The sequence below is a fragment of the Rattus rattus genome, chromosome 2 (assembly GCF_011064425.1).
Source record: "Rattus rattus isolate New Zealand chromosome 2, Rrattus_CSIRO_v1, whole genome shotgun sequence".
Classification (NCBI taxonomy): Eukaryota; Metazoa; Chordata; class Mammalia; order Rodentia; family Muridae; genus Rattus; species Rattus rattus.
The window spans coordinates 153,261,282-153,277,618 of NC_046155.1; the positions used below are offsets into that span (position 1 = coordinate 153,261,282).

Consider the following 16,337-nt stretch of genomic DNA (forward strand, 5'->3'; position numbering starts at 1 on the left):
TCAAACCTCACCCCTGCTGCCCTGAGTCTCCTCGATCTTTTGCCTTAGTGTGTGGGGGGGACCACGCTGGAAAAAGCTGCCAGCCTCACTAAGGCACCATTGCCACACAACGGGCTTCTTTTCATCCTGGGGAACTTCTGGACAGGTGACCCCGCCTCCAGGCTGTCCTTTCTGCTCCCAGCCCCGCCTCTGCTCCGCCCAGGCCCCACCCCTAACTCTGAGGGAGGCAGGTCCTGTCTTGGTGGCTGACCTGCCGCCGCCTGAGCAGCACAGCCAGGCACCCTAAGAAGCAGACCGAGCTGCAACGCAACTGGATCAGGCTCAGTCATGGACCGGAAGGTGGCCCGAGAATTCCGACACAAGGTCAGAACTGAGAGGTACCCCGCGCTATGAGAACTGTGGAGTCCTTGGTCCGGGTGGGTGGGAGATGGACAAGAGCCCTCTCCCTTGTCTGAGTGAGGGTGTTGGTCATACTGAGACTTCTGAAAGTGTCCCTGCAAAATGAGACGCGAACACTAGAAAGTCCAGGTCTAAGGTTTACTGAACTGACCCTCTCCAGAAAATGCCATTTCTCCTTGGCCCTTCAGGGGCTGGGAACTGGACGGAAAGCCCAACAGTGCTGAGGGGCAGTTTTGAACCAGTACAGATTATCTTCATGTGGAAGGACCAAGGAGGGGCCAGGATGTGAAACGCCTGGCTTTGGTCTGACAGACCCCTCAGGTAGAATCTTACCTCCTTGTGTCCCAGTGAGGGATCACATTGGATCCTCAAAGTCCTCTAAGATCTTGACTGGCATCAGAAATTTCCTAATGCGTTTTCCAGATTACAGGGTCTGTGGAGGCCACAGAAGGCCACTGAAGGACAAGGGACCCAGTAGTGGCCTCCAGGGGGAAAGCCAGTGTCAACAGTTCCTCACAGGCCCTGCCCAAGGAAGGGAGCTGTATGTACACCCTGACACTAGAGACCAAGCAGAACCCCTTCCCAGTCTGAGGGGACAGAGTGCCTAAAACACAGTCTGGCTGTCCCCTCTCCTCCCTTCCACATAGAACCTCAGAGATACACAGAAGTCAGTCACTGTGGAGGCACAGAGGTTACAGGCCAAGAACTTCTGCCCAACATGAAGGATCAGCCCATCATTCCCTTAAATCATGTTCTGAGCGCTTACCTACTTTGTGTCAGATCCAATCCGCACCCTCACATGGTCTACCCGTGTGCATAGGAGACAGGCCTTGGGCTCAGAGCACAGGGATCAGGGCTTAGTAGGGGCCGCAGGGGTGGAAGCTTCCTAAACACAAGGCCAGGATGTTCCTGTTCCCACTCCCAGCATTGAGAAGGGGCAGAAAGTCCAGCAGGAACGGGCAGCTGCTGAATGTCAAGGGGACCATTTGTGGGCCCAGGGCAGTGTGAGGGGGGACAGCTCAGCTGCAGTTAACATTGGCTGAGTGTCAGTTTCAGCCAACCCACTTTAAAGGCTCCTGTCTCCTGTCTGAGCTTAAATTTCTCTTTCCTGGCCTTGGGCTGGGAGTCATGTAAAGTCGGTTCCTCTTTCAATTTCTTGCAGTGGAGTTACCTACACTTCACCTCTTGGGAGAGAATCACCCCCAGGCTCCCTGACGTCTGACTTGACTCTACATTCACCCCAATTCTTCCTCTCCTGGTTCCAGAGGACCTCGGGGCCTCTGCATTTCCGTGTTCAGGCGGGCTCCTCCTCAGAGTCATTACCTATTAATGTTCCCGTGTCACAGGCAGGGCAGGCATCCTAGTAAGCAAGGCCTGGGCTGGACTTTGTGCCCTGCAGTCTCAGACATGGCAACAGCCTTCCTCTCTCATGCGGGGGATCACGAAGGAGCTGAGAGGAAAGATGAGGGTGAGAGGCAGGCAGGCTGAGTACAATTTACAACTTTATTGCTTGTGCTAAAGACCCCCTTCCTGAGTGTTTCGGGGGAAATTCACTCCTAAGCGGAAGTTCACAATCTGAATCTTGAGTTGTTAGAGGTAGTGTTTAAGGTAATGTGTTGCCATGGCTGATACTGGGTGACCTGTCTGTGACTCAGGTCTCAAATTTGTGAATTGGGCATACCGTTTAACTAATAACATTTTAATAAGGTTTGTGTGTTCGTGTGCGCATCGTGTGTGCGTGCACGCGAGTGTGTGTGTGTCTCAGTGTGTGTCCCAGTGTGTGTCCCAGTGTGTGTGTGTGTGTGTGTGTGTGTGTGTGCGTGCGTGCGTGTGTCTTATGTAAATTGTGCTCTTGGAGAATCCCCACACTGAGGGTCAGTTCTCACCCTTGCCACTCACTGACCTTGAGCAGGCAACCGGATCTCTGAGCTTTTGTTTCCTTCCTTGTGAGGGGGCTGTGCGGTGCCTGTGTGAGACAGGATTAGGTAGGAATTCAAGTGTGGGGGTGCTCCGATGCCCAGCCCTAGTCTGCGTGTGTTACTGCAAAGGTTCGCTCCAGTTCTTGGTAGGTTCTGGTCCAAAAGCAGTCAGTGGCACTTCCAGCACTAACTTCCCTCTTCAGTTGGAGGGAACAGCCTTGAGCTGGAAAGGACCAGGCCAGGATGATCAGGGACTAAGGCGCTGGCGCTAAGCTCTCCCTGGCACTGAGTGGAGCATCAGCCTTTCAAAGCAGCCTCTTTGCTCCCAGCAGAAACCTGGTTATTCATTTGCTCAGAAACCATTTATTGCCTCTGCAGCAATCACACATTTATGAGCAGCTCTGGTGTACCCTGCCCCAGGCCAGTCAAGCAGGGAGGGGTGGGGCGAAGGAGAGCAGAATAGCCCCTCCCTTCTAGGATTTGCTATCCATTCATTCATTCATTCACTCACTAATGCATGTGTGTAATAAACACTCTCCGGCTTCCTAATCTATGTCAGGCAGAGCTTTGGCACCGAGGAGCAGACCAAAGCCTTGCCGATCATCAGGAGCATACCCTGGTGGGGAAGACAGTTTCCAAGGAAACTAACAGTATCTTATAATGGAGTACTGTGCTGAATGCTGGGGGAAAAGCACCCGGAGTGGGGGGGGTGGGTAGAGACCAACAGGTGTTATGTTAGGTAGCCAGGAAGACCTCTCTAAAGAGGTGACATTTGAACCTAGAAAAAGAGGGGGGCGCCATGTGGTGGATGAGGAAGAGGGGGCGATGGCAGGTGCAGAGACAAGCATCTGCCTGCAATGCTTCAGAATAGCAGGCAGGACCCTGGGAGGAAATGCAGAGTGGAGAGAGAGCAAGGGGGAGGTGCGGACAGGAATGACTTGGAGTTTTCTTTCTGAGTTCAGAGGACTCCAAGGTTTGTGTTTGAATAGGATTGGTCCTGTGGCTCCTGAGTGGAAAGAGGATTTTACTCCGTAGGGTTTGGGACATGAGTGTCTTGCCTATTAATGGAGGTTGAGAGTGGGGCTGTCGGGGTGTGGTTGTGAAGGGGGTAAGGACAGAACCACCCCAAGTCCCTTCGGGATTTCTGAAATTTAAGGCACCCTGTATGTAGCTACTCCGGATGGAGAGGACTGCAGGAGGCTAGAGGGGAGCATTCTGGAGTACTTGGGGTAGGAGCGGCATAAAGCTCTGGACAGATGTAGCCACCCAGAGGAGTAAAAACACAGGGAAGATCCAGGATATCACCAGAGGCCCAGACTGGCAGGAAAGCAAGAAGGAACACCAGGTGACAGAGGGGCACCAGGGGTGCAATGGGAGGCCAGGCCTGGCCCTTGAGATCTCACTCCCACACACCCAGCTGAGCCACATTCAGACCCCTTTCACTTTAGTTTTGCTTTGAGCTGGCCTTGAACTTGCTGCCTATGGAAGGACAGACCGTGAGCTTCTAATCCTTCCACCTTCTAGGTTCTAGGTCTGTAGACACACACCAGGAGGTGTGTGTACTTTTTACTTTGAGGCAGGACCTTACTAAGTTGCCTAGGTTGGCCTTGAACTCTCTCTAGCCCACGTAGGACTTGCATACTGCTGCCTCAGTCCCGTAAGTATCTGGAACTACAGTCCTTTACCACCAGGCCCCACCAAAATGGGACTCCAGACAAGATGAAGGCTATATCCATGGCCTTGGTGGTGAAGGGCTCACAGGAGTATCATCACCCCTAAACCCTCCTAGTTGTATATATTAAATGTAAATGACTTTCCACATGAGAGCCACATCCATTGTGTTGGGTCTTTTATTTTTGTTTTGTTTTTAAGATGCAAGGTGCTCCCTTTGGTTTTAAATGTCAACTTGCCTCAGCCTGAAATTACCTGGAAAAAGAGTCTCAATTAAGGAATTGAGTAGATGGGATTGCCTATGAGCTTGTCTGTGAGGCATTATCTTGGTTGTTAGTTGAGATAGGAAGACTTGCCCATTGTGGGTGGCACTATTCCCTGGGCAGGAGGTTCTCACCAGTATTAGAAACTGAAGACACCACGTGAGCGTAAGACAGGGTTTTGAGACAGGGTTTCTCTGTGTAGCCCTGGCTGTCCTAGAACTTGCTCTGTAGACCAGGTTGGCTTGAATTCACAGAGATCCACCTGCCTCTGCCTCCTGAATGCTATGATAAAAGGTGTGCACAGCCACCATTCCCCATCGGAAATTGTTTTTGTTTTTCCCTTCAAAAACGGGGACTGTTTCATGAGGTCCCATTTATCAATTCTTGATCTTAGAGCATGAGCCATTGGAGTTCTGATTAGGAAATTTCCCCCCCATGCCAATGAGTTCAAGGCTCTTTCCCACTTCCTCTTCCATTAGATTCAGCATATCTGGTTTTATGTTGAGGTCATTGATCCACTTGGACTTGAGCTTTGTGCAAGGTGACAAATATGGGTCTGTTTTCATTTTTCTACATGTAGACAGCCAGTTAGACCAGCACCATTTATTGAGGATGTGTTCTTTTTCCCACTGTGTATTTTTGGCTTCTTTGTCAAAGATCAAGTGTGTGGTTTTATTTCTGGGTCTTGGATTTATTCCATTGTTCAACCTGACTATCTCTGTACGGATACCATGCAGTTTTTATCACTATTGCTCTGTAGTATGGCTTGAGGTCAGGGATGGTGATTCCCCAGCCGTTCTTTTATTGTTAAGAATTATTTTCGCTATTCTTGGTTTTTTGCTTTTCCAGATGAATTTGAGAATTTCTCTTTCCATGTCTTTGAAGAACTGTGTTGGGATTTTGATGGGGATTGCATTAAATCTGTAGATTTCTATTGGCAAGATGGTTATGTTAACTATTTAATTCTGCCAATCCATGAACATGGGAGACCTCTCCATTTTCTGAGGTCTTCTTTGATTTCCTTCTTGAGAGTCTTGAAGTTATTGTTATATAGACCTTTCACTTGTTTGGTTAGAGTTACCCCAAGATATTGTATAATATTTGTGGCTATTGTGAAGGCTGTTGTTTTCCTAATTTCTTTCTCAGCCTGTTTATCCTTTGTATAAAGGAAGGGTGCTGATTTACTTGAGTTAATTCTATATCCAGCCACTTTGCTGAAGCTGTTGATCAGCTGTAGAAGTTCTCTGGTAGAATATTTAGTGTCACTTATGTAGACTATCATACCATCTGCAAATAGTGAAATCTTTAATTGTTCTTTGCCAATTTGTATCCCCTTGATCTCTTTTTGTTGTCTTGTTGCTCTGGCTAGCACTTCGAGTATTATATTGAATAGATACAGAGAGAGTGAACATCCTTGTCTTGTCCCTGATTTTAGTGGGATTGCTTCAAGTATCTCTCCATTTAATTTGATATTGGCTTTTGGTTTGCGGTAAATTACTTTTATTATGTTTAGATATGGGCCTTGAATTCCTGATCTCTCCAGTACTTTTAACATGAAGAGGTGTTGTATTTTGTCAAAAACCGGAGGATTTTTTCTTTTAGTTTGTTTATATAGTGGATTACGTTAATGGATTTTCATATATTGAACCAACCTTGCATCCCTGGGATGAAGCCTACTTGATCATGATGGATGATCATTTTGATGTGTTTTTGGATTCAGTTTGCAAGAATTTTATTGAGTATTTCTGCATCGATATTCATAAGCAAAATTAGTCTGAGGTTCTCTCTCTCTCTCTCTCTCTCTCTCTCTCTCTCTCTGTTGTGTCCTTGGTTTAGGTATCAGAGTAAGTGTGGCTTCATAGAATGAATTAGGTAGTGTTCCTTCTGTTTCTATTTTATGGAATAGTTTGAGGAATATTGGTAAGAATTGATAAATGGGACCTCATGAAACTGGAAAGCTTCTGTAAGGCAAAGGTCATAGTCAATAGGACAAATTGGCATCCTACAGATTGGGAAAAAAATCTTCACTGACTCCACATCTGATAGTGGGCTAATATCCAAAATATATAAAGAACTCAAGAAGCTAACCACCAAAAAACCCCCCCAAACAACCCAATCAAAAAATAGGGTATAAAACTAAACAGAGAATTTACAATAGAGGAATCTTGAATGACTGAGAAGCATTTAAATAAATGTTTGAAGTCCTTGATAAAAGGGAAATACAAATCAAAATGACCCTGAGATTCCACCTCACACCAGTCAGAATGGCTAAGATCAAAAACTCAGGTGACAGCACATGTTGGCGAGGATGTGGAGAAAGAGGAACACTCCTCCATTGCTGGTGGGAGTGCAACCTGCTACAACCACTCTAGAAATCAGTCTGGAGGTTCCTCAGAAAATTGGAAATAGATCTACCTGAAGACCCAGTTATACCACTCGGGCATATACCCAAAAGATGCCCCACCGTGCCATAGGGGTGTATGCTCCACTATGTTCATAGTGGCCTTGTTTGTGAGAGACAGAAGCTGGAAACAACCCAGATGTCCCACAACAGAAGAATGAATACAGAAAATGTGGTTCATTTACACAGTGGAATACTACTCAGCTATTAAAAAGGAGGACATCCTGAGTTTTGCAGGCAAATGGATGGAACTAGAAAATATCATCCTGAGTTAGATAACTCAGACCTAAAAGGACATGCATGGTGTGTCCTAATCACTAATAAGTGGATATTCACCAAAAAATAAAAAATCAAAAACAAACAGTACTGAATACCCAGAAAACAGTCCACAGAACTCAAAAAGGTTAACAGGCCAAGGGCCCAAGTAAGGTCACCTCAATCCCACTTGGGAGGGAGAAGAAAGCAATCACAGGAGGGGGAAGGAAGGACCTGAGTGGGAAAGGGGACAGAGAGGGGAAGAGGGGAACATGATCAGGTATTGGGTGAGGGAAGAGGACTGAAACCCTGGGGGCCAACAGAAAGAATGGAAACAGGCAACCTCGGGTGGTAGGAGGTGAGGACCCTCCAGAATGTACCAGAGACCTGGGAGGTGAGAGACCCTCAGGACTCAAAAGGAGGGACCTTAGACGAGATGTCCTACTGTGGATAGAGGGAGCTTGTAGAGCCCCCCTCCAGCAGAAAGACATCAAGTGAGGGATGTGCCATCCCATAGTCAATAACTCTGACCCAGGATTGTCCCTGTCTAAAAGAACTGCAGGGACAAGAGTGGAGACGAGCCTGGGGAAAGAAGGTCCAGCTCAGGCCCAACTTGGGATCCAGCTCAAGGGGAGGCCCCAAGGCCTGACTATTACTGAGGCTATGGAGTGCTTACAAACAGGGGCCTATCGTGACTGCCCCCCGAAAGGCCCAACAAGCAGCTGAGAGAGTCAGATGTGCACCTAACCAATGGACAGAAGCTGCTGACCCCTGTGGTTGAATTAGGGAAAAGCTGGAGGAAACTGAGCAGGAGGGCAACCCTGTAGGAGGACCAGCAGTCTCGATTCACCTGGATCCCTGAGACCTCTCAGACACTGGATCACCACCCAGGCAGCATCCACCAGCTGAGATGAGGCCTCCAACACATACACAGCAGAGGACTCCCTCCCGGGTCTGGGTTCAGTCAGAGAAGATTCATCTAACCCTCGAGAGATTGGAGGTCCCAGGGAGTGGGGAGGTTGGGTGGGGGTGGGGCCATGCTCTTGGACATGGGGTTGCGGGGAGGAGATACAGGATGTGGAACAGTCAGAGGGTGGACCGAGAGGGGGATAAAATCTGGACTATAAAAAAAAGATTAAGTACATTTTTTTAATGGAAGACTGTGTGAGTATTTTACACACAAGAAACTGAGGCAGGGAGAGGTGTGGACACACACAGTCCAGGAGGGCTTCGCTGGCCCGCCCTTCACACTTACATTCCGGGTTCTGTGGCTCACATGAGTGTGGAGGAGACAAGAGAGTTAAGACAGAAAATCCAGTACGACTTGAGGGACCAAGGCAGAGATGGGGACAAAGAGCGCATAGGAACTGAGGGAAGGTGTGGCCATGAAGAGGTAACACTGGAGGCAGGTTTTCAGGGTCCAGGCACCATCCCTGGAAATGCTATGCTCACCTCAGCCATGGCTGCGGCAGGAAAAAGACAGCTCATCCCCAGCCTGGAGGGACTTGTAGGGCAGGGCAGGTATATCTGAGCAGCTTGGGCTAGTGCAAGAAGACATCCGAGACCAAGGATACACTCCTCTCTCCTCACATCAATGGTCTCCGACTTGTCTACCAGCCGAACGCAGCAGTAAGCCAGAGGCACTAGAGGCCCTGCAAAGCCCCTGGAGCAAGGACTGGGAGAGGGAGGGGCACATGAAGGGAAAGGCAGGGTATGCAGTTACCTGTAGCCCGTTTAACCCCCCACAGCAGCTCAGGGAGCGCGCAGTGTGCAGCACAAAGTATTTATTAATTGGTTATCACCCCCTTTCTTCCTCTCCTGAGAGGTTCACCCATGAAATTATTTAATCAAGCCAGGCCCTGTGGACAAGCCCCAGGAGACGAGGCTGAAAGGCCACCAAGGCAAAAGGGCTTGGGCACAGAGAGCACAGTCCGTTCTGTGCATCAGAGGGACACCACTAGTACTAGGTGGAGGTGGGGTGTGTGTGTGTGAGAGAAACCCTTAACAACTCCTGTGCACCGTGAGCTCTGTTTGGGGGTTTCTGTTTCCTATGGCAAGTGGGAGCCTAGGGAAGAATAAATGTACTAAATGTAGTTAGAACGAGGATTGGCATGCTGCATACAGTAGGTGCTCCATAAATGTACATTGGACTAAGGAACTCAAAGGGATACACAGGAGGTGGATACCATGTGATAGATGGGCTTTCAGAGCCAGCAAGCTTAGGCTGGATTCTCAGATCTGTCTCATCTCTTGGTCTCGGTTTTCTCATCTGTGAAATGGGAATAATATGATCTATCTCCTGGGGTTGCTGGCAGGGTAAACTTATAGATCAGTGAGCAGAGTTAGGATGATTGATGAGACAAGTGCCACAAGCTGGGGATTGGGAAGGGGATTTTAGGCTAGACTCCTAGAGGAGGAGGCTCACCTCAAGGAAGGCAGGGTTCCCATGGGAGGAGGCAAAGCAGGCTGCCTTGGCTGAGTCTGGGACCAGTTCTTCTGCAAGGAGGAGACAGACCCAAGGCCGTTGCAGACGCCCATGTGCTGAGTGATACAAGATGGTGATCCAAGACTACAGCGGGACGGAAGGAAAGTTCCAGAAACAAGCAGATGGAGTTCAGGATGGGCATCCGCAGCCATGCCATGTGCTTTGGGAGCCACAGGGAAAGAGATCATAGACAGGGACAGAAGAGGAAGGAAATGAAATGTCAAGAGCTACTATGTACTGGGTATTTCTTATATTCCTAGAATGGTTCCCAGTGCCTGGAGCAGGGCCTCATAAACCTAATTTTTGGAGTGGCATTAGGGAGAATACCAGGAGAAGACAATTTTATAGAATCTGAAAAACGTGGTTTTATTTTATTTTATTTTATTTTTATCTCACATGCATTTGTGTTTTACCTGCATGTCTGTGTGAGGGCACCAGATTCCCTGGAACGGGAATTACAAACAGGTGTGAGCTGCCATGTGGTTGCTGGGATTTGAACTCAGGTCCTCTGGAAGAATACCCAGTGCTCTTAACCACTGAGCCATCTCTCCAGCCCCACAGAAACATCCTTAAGGGCAGTTTGAGTGATGGTGGCACTGTTACCTCACAGCCGGACTTCCAGAGGCTTCCATATTTCTTTTTCCTTTGTGACTTTGGAAGTCTGCAGAATGAGGGAACAAATTTGTCCTCGCGTCTCCTTGGAGACGTTTCTGGAGTGGGCATGGGCCCTCTATTTCTGAAGGCCCCCCTGTCATTCGCCTTCACATTCCAACCTCAGAGCAGTCCAAGCAACACTGCCTCCTTGGAATGTGGTTCTGAAAGAGTTAGACATTACAAGAGAGGATGTGCCTGCTGGGTGATGGCGAACACCTTTCATCCTGGCACTCTGGAGGCAGACGCAAAAAGATGGATCTCTGTGAGTTGGAGGCCAGCCTGCTCTACAAAGTGAGTTCCAGGACGGCCAGGGCTATACAGAGAAACCCTGTCTCAAACAAAACAAAACCAACCAAACAAACAAAAAACAAAAAACCAAAGCTGGGGTGGGATGGGTGGAGGTGGCATCGTCAGGGAAAGGTCTGTTGTGTCCAGGGAAATGCTTGTCTAGCTACAGCCTGAGGATATGCAGAACATGGAGATGTCCCCGCAGAAGTGGATAAGCCTGGGTAGGGTTGGTGTGAGCTTCCTGGCCATGCAGAACTGGGCCTGCAGGCTCCCTCTGAAATGGACAGGTCGGGTGTGATTTATAGGTGGGACCCGGGATGCAGCATTCAACATTTAAGAGCTGTTCCTGAGTTCTGGGCCCCAGGAACAAGGCTGCTTTCTAGGAAGACCATCTCAGGGTGCCTGTGCTTGACTCTAAGAAGGCAGAAAGATAGACTCCTGAACCCTAAAGTTGCCAAGTCCTCTCCAGGTTCCTCCCCTGACATTCTAATCTTCAGTCAGTGCATATTAATGTTACCCGTGAGGGTAGCCTCTTACTGCTTAAACCTAAACACGTAGCCGATGCGTGCAATTCTCCACAGCTCAGCCCCTCTCCTGTCCTTCTCCAGTCCCCACCCATGGCTAGAATCAGACACAATGTTCTCTCCAGCTTAAAAGACAGGGGGTTATGCTCCCACTGAAGAACAGAACCACCAGGATTCTGAGCGTCTCTTAAAAGATGTTCCTCTTTCTTCCTCATTATGGACCAAGTGAATTGGTAACTGTGTGTGTGTAGGGAGTGGGCATCCTGGGTATCAATCCTAGAGTCTCATGTATGCCGGGAAACACTTTACCTCTGAGCTTACCCCCTGGCCCCCACCAAGCTTCCATAACTGCAAAAAGTTAGGTATAGTGGTGCACAACTTAATCCCAGAACCCAGAAAACAGAGGCAGGCAGATTTCTGAAACATTAAGTTCCAGGACAGCCAGGGCTACATATTAAGGCCTTGTCTTAATAACACGCACACGTGCGCACACACATACACACACACACACACACACACACACACATGCACGCACACACGCATGCACACCAGTGGAGAGGAAAGAGGTAAGGATTAGAGACTTGGGTGTTAGGTTCTAAAGGGGACTCGGGTGTTCTTTGTCTCGAACGCCAAAGCCCTACCAGACGTGGCACAACAGCGAGAGAGTAGGCTTGGAATCAGACCCAGGTTCGGGTCCCAGCTCTGCTTTGGTGGCTGTGGCCTTGGGTCACTTCTGCCATACTCCCTGGTTGTGGTATGAGAATAAGGGTCACACAGAGCTGATGCTTTGAACAAATGTCACCATAGGAGCTCTTGGGAGTGCAGCGAGAGTCATTTCCCATCCCCTTCTGACCCCATGGCTCTCATTCCTGAAGGGCACAGCCAGGCCTAGAAGCAGAGAACTGATAAATCCACTCAAGACTTATTTATTGAATATTTACTCTCAATTAGTCATGAGGACCGCAGACTGGAGCTGATGTACACCTTTCTTTCCTTCATTAAGACAAATTCCAAAAGGTTATGGCCCTTACGTTACCGACGATTAGTAATGTCCCAGGAGAACAGGTATTGCTCAGAGATGGGAGTAGGTTGGCTATTAGAGAAGCTTTCCATGGGAAAGAATCCACTGTGCAAGTAAAGGGGGACGCAGCGTACCCCTAAGCCTGGGACTGCAGGCAGTCTGGCTCATACGAGAAGCTAAAAGGGGATGCACACAGCCAGAGAGTGGCAGCCCAGGACAAGGACTTGAGTGAATCGAGAGAAGGGGTTTTGTGGGACTCTTTTCCCCAGGATGACGGTTACCCTAGAGCCTCTTGAGTGACAGCTAAGCTCTCCGACAATGAGCTACATCTCCACCCCTTAGCTTGGATCTTTACATGCATCAAGAAGCCATGACGCATGCAACTGACATGATTTATATATGAAGATTTTTCTGGTGCTGGTCCTAGTGATTTAGCACCATCTATGATGCCCTTTCCCCATCTCTTAGTTGCTGGGAGCTTCCACAGTAAGGACAGAGGGTGCAGCTGGGGGAGCTTCCACAGTCACTGTCACACTCTCTTTGAACCCTTGGAGCTCAGCCTGGGGCACAGCCTTCTGGGTTCCTCCTGTCCTCAGTCAAATGCAGTCATAGGAGGAAGAAGACTTCCAAATCGAAACTGGGAATCTGCATTCCCTGCCCAGGTCCAAAGTCCCCAGGGCTAGGCCTCACAGTCCTCTCTACATTGGGACAGACAGACTCTCTGGGGTCTTCTAAAGTCCTTAAGGCACCGGTTGAGAAGGCATCGTCCTGCCCCAAGCTCTAGGAAGGCAGGAGATCACAGTTTCTCCTGTGAAGGGCAGAGACTGGGCCCACAATGGTAATGAGCCCTGCCTTGCCTTGATGTCTAGTCTTGGGCTAAAGAGAAAGCCAGGGATGCAGCCCTTGGAGCGTTGCCCTGAACTTTCTTTCCGAAGTACAGAATTTGGGACTCCCAGCTCCCCAGCTCCCCAGCTCCCCAGCTCCCCAGCTCCCCAGCTCCCCAGCTCCCCAGCTCCCCAGCTCCCCAGCTCCCCAGCTCCCCAGCTCCCCAGCTCCCCAGCTCCCCAGCTCCCCAGCTCCCCAGGAACAGAGGTGCTACTGAAACAGCTCCTGTACATGACCTTGCAGCCCTAGCTATTGACGTCAGCAAAAGCCAGAATGCTGTAACCTAATCCTCCCCCTGGGGGGGACACCGGGGATAGAGGAGCGGCCTGGAGGCTGAATAGTGGACAGAACCCCAGGTCAGGACAGGGCCAAGTGCATAGGCAGCACAGAGAGATTTGACAATAAGGTGCTTCTGCTGGGTGGGATGTGTTATCTGAGTGAGTGGCCCAAATCCTTCCTCAAAGCATTTATCCGCCACTACAGCCACCATCAGGTGAGACTGTAGGCTTCGTCCCGACACTGGTGACACAGCCGTGAGTGTGACAGCAGTGACATGGGAGTATGTCATTGTTGAATGGGGGTCCATGTGTGCACATCTGCATTCAGCCTGTGTGTGCCTCTGTCACCTTGTCTGGGGATAAGATGCTTCTGGGCTATTCGTGGATGTGAGCATGCTGGGTGCACAGGGGACCTGCAGCTCTAATTCTGCTCCTTGGCATTTCCAGGTGGATTTTCTCATTGAAAATGACGCGGAGAAGGACTATCTTTATGACGTGCTACGAATGTATCACCAGTAAGTGTGTGTCTGCGTCACCAAGCCCAGGCAGGCCATCTGTGCCACAGGAACCCAGAGTGGGTAATGTCCTAAGACAGCACGTGGGTTCAGGGTATACTGTGAACAAGAAGGACTGGTCTGTGTCCTCGGGATGCTCCCAGTCTGATGGGGCAGCTACCCGGATAGGTTCAAGAGGATATGAATGTTCAGAGAGAACAAGAAAGCCAGCTGTCCCCATGCCACTACATCTATTGGTCTCTGGTCACCCAACTTGCTTTAGATTGATTCAGTGTCTGTTTATAAACTCTGCTAAGACCCAGCAGTGCAGGGGTGGGACAAAGGTCACAGCCACTCACCCAACCTCTGACATTTCTAAAGGACCATGGACGTGGCTGTGCTCGTGGGAGACCTGAAGCTGGTCATCAATGAGCCCAACCGCCTGCCACTCTTTGACGCCATCCGGCCCCTGATCCCACTGAAGCACCAGGTGGAGTATGACCAGCTGACACCCCGACGCTCCAGGTGCGTCCGTCCCCAAGGCAGAGGCCAGGCCTGGGAGAGGCCAGCCTGGGAACACAGGGTTAGCCTGAGCTGGACCATAACCAACCCCCCCCCCATGACTGTAACAGGAAACTGAAGGAAGTGCGTTTGGACCGTCTGCACCCAGAGGGCCTTGGCCTCAGCGTGCGTGGAGGCCTGGAATTTGGCTGTGGTCTCTTCATCTCCCATCTCATCAAAGGTGGCCAGGCAGACAGCGTTGGGCTGCAGGTAAGTCAACAGAGCCAGTAGAATGGGGCCAGGACCTCAAATGCCCTGTCTCCTCCTGATCCACTCTGTGTTATAATGTGGACACACATTTTCTTAGGCCTTTGAGGAAGGAAGGGAGTGTTTGGAAGCCTTCAGAATACAGAAAACTCTCTCTCTCTCTCTCTCTCTCTCTCTCTCTCTCTCTCTCTCTGTGTGTGTGTGTGTGTGTGTGTGTGTGTGTGTGTGTGTGTCTGTGTGTGTGTCTGTGTCTGTGTCTGTGTCTGTGTCTGTGTCTGTGTCTTCACACATACCAGGCACACTCCACCATTAAACTGAGTGTGTCCGTGTGTCTATGTATCTGTGTCTGCCCTCACACATAAACATTTCACCACTAATCTCTCTCCAGCCCTTGCCTGCTTTCTTGAGTCAAGACAAGAGCCTGACTGCTGCTTCTTGATACTGCTACTGAGCCCCTCCCCCAATCCCCTACTTCCTGAAGGAGGAGCAGGGTTAAGGCGGGCACCTGCAGCTTGGTACAGCCACCTTTTAGTCTAATGCACTGATGTCTATGAAGACAGACACTGCCTCTGGACCATCCCATTCCGCTCCTGGCCTTGGACCTCGCTTTCCCCCCTCTGTAAAGCCATATCAGGCTGTTGGAAAAGCAGGGGTGTGAATGAGACAGTCACCACAGCTTCTTGATACACCAGGGCTGTGAGACTGACAGATCCATACAGAGTGGGGAACTGATGACCACCTCCAACGAGTCAGTACACATCACACGAGTCAGCCCCACTTTAGAGTGTTCACAGAAGGGCAGGGGCCAATGAGCAGCAGAGCCAGGCTTTGAACTTGGGTCTCCTGGAGCCAAGTCAGCACCCCAGGCTTCTCCCCTGCAGTTCCTCCCCACGTCCCTGTCTAAGCAGGGGTAGGCAGGCCTCCAGGACTAAGGGCTGTTTTTGTCTATCCAGGTAGAGAAAGTTCCAGAGATTTTGCTATCAACATCCCCATCGGGGGACGAGCCAGGGGCTTCAGGGGGCTCTAGGACTAATGGTGCGAGACCAAGGAGGAGGGGGTGGGGACAGCAAGCTGACAGTCAAGGCTTTGTTTGCAATCCGTGTCTCAGGGCTCCGGGTGGCATCTGAAATTTCAGCCCTCTCATTGTTCTTTCCCTCCGTGGCACATTTTCCAGCCCAGAAACACGGCCAGAGGAGAGAACATAATGAGTTCCCCCTTTAGGGACGCTGGGCCCCCCTTTTTTCCAGCACAAGCACTCCTCTGAGGACAAGCGCTTCCCTGCAGAGCCTCACGAAGGAGGGCATCAGGGCACGCTCAGGAAACCCAGGCATCCAACTCCCCACCTGCTTCTCAGGCTTATGAAATAGCGCTCCCCCTTTCCGGGGCTGTGGGGCCCATCTCTTCTTTGTCCCTCAGATTGTTATGTTACTATGAGCTCCATACAAAGACTCTTTTGCAGGGTTCTGTGTAGAGCAAGGAGGTAGAGGGAAGTTGATCCTGCAACCCTATCCAGGGGCCATGGGGGAATCACTCCGACTAGGATCCCTGGGAAGTTCCTGTGGTAGCAATACAGGGACCTCCACTCAGGAGGATCTAGGAGAAAATCGCCTTCATCCACTGACCAAACCAGGCTTCGAGTTTCTCGTGCTGGGGGACAGCACAGAGAAGATTCTAGAAGTCAAGAGGGATTTGCCCTGAGACGCTGGGGACCTGCAGGGGCTTGAACCCTCCAACAGGTCCTAGTCCTGGGACTTCAGCCACATGGCTCCTGTCCCTTCCTGGATACTTAAGGATTCTTCATACCTTCCTTATGTTTAACTGTGTCCTTTACTGATGTAAGCATGCAACTGGCTGTTTACTTATGGAGAAAATGGTTCTGCCTGCTTTCCCTCTCCTTGCTGTAAGACAAACAGAGTAATCCCTGCCTTCTGTGGGACTCCAGGGCTCTGAACAAAAGGCAGGACTCCACAGCAGGCAACACGCAAGGAACTGCAGCCAGGCTTGGCCACCTAACCTCCTTTCCCAGACACCC

The 16,337-nt window shown here is 50.1% G+C and overlaps 1 protein-coding gene across 1 annotated transcript in view; it reads left to right on the top strand.

Annotated features, from left to right (window-relative positions):
- Nucleotides 1-207: 207 nt before the first annotated feature.
- Ush1c (USH1 protein network component harmonin) overlaps nt 208-16,337 on the top strand; it is a 48,205-nt gene continuing 32,075 nt past the window's right edge. Inside the window, exons 1-4 of the mRNA XM_032893586.1 lie at nt 208-363; nt 13,491-13,558; nt 13,919-14,062; nt 14,170-14,308. Coding sequence (XP_032749477.1) covers nt 328-363; nt 13,491-13,558; nt 13,919-14,062; nt 14,170-14,308 — 387 coding nt within the window. The 5' untranslated portion in view covers nt 208-327. The remainder of the gene's footprint in view (nt 364-13,490; nt 13,559-13,918; nt 14,063-14,169; nt 14,309-16,337) is intronic.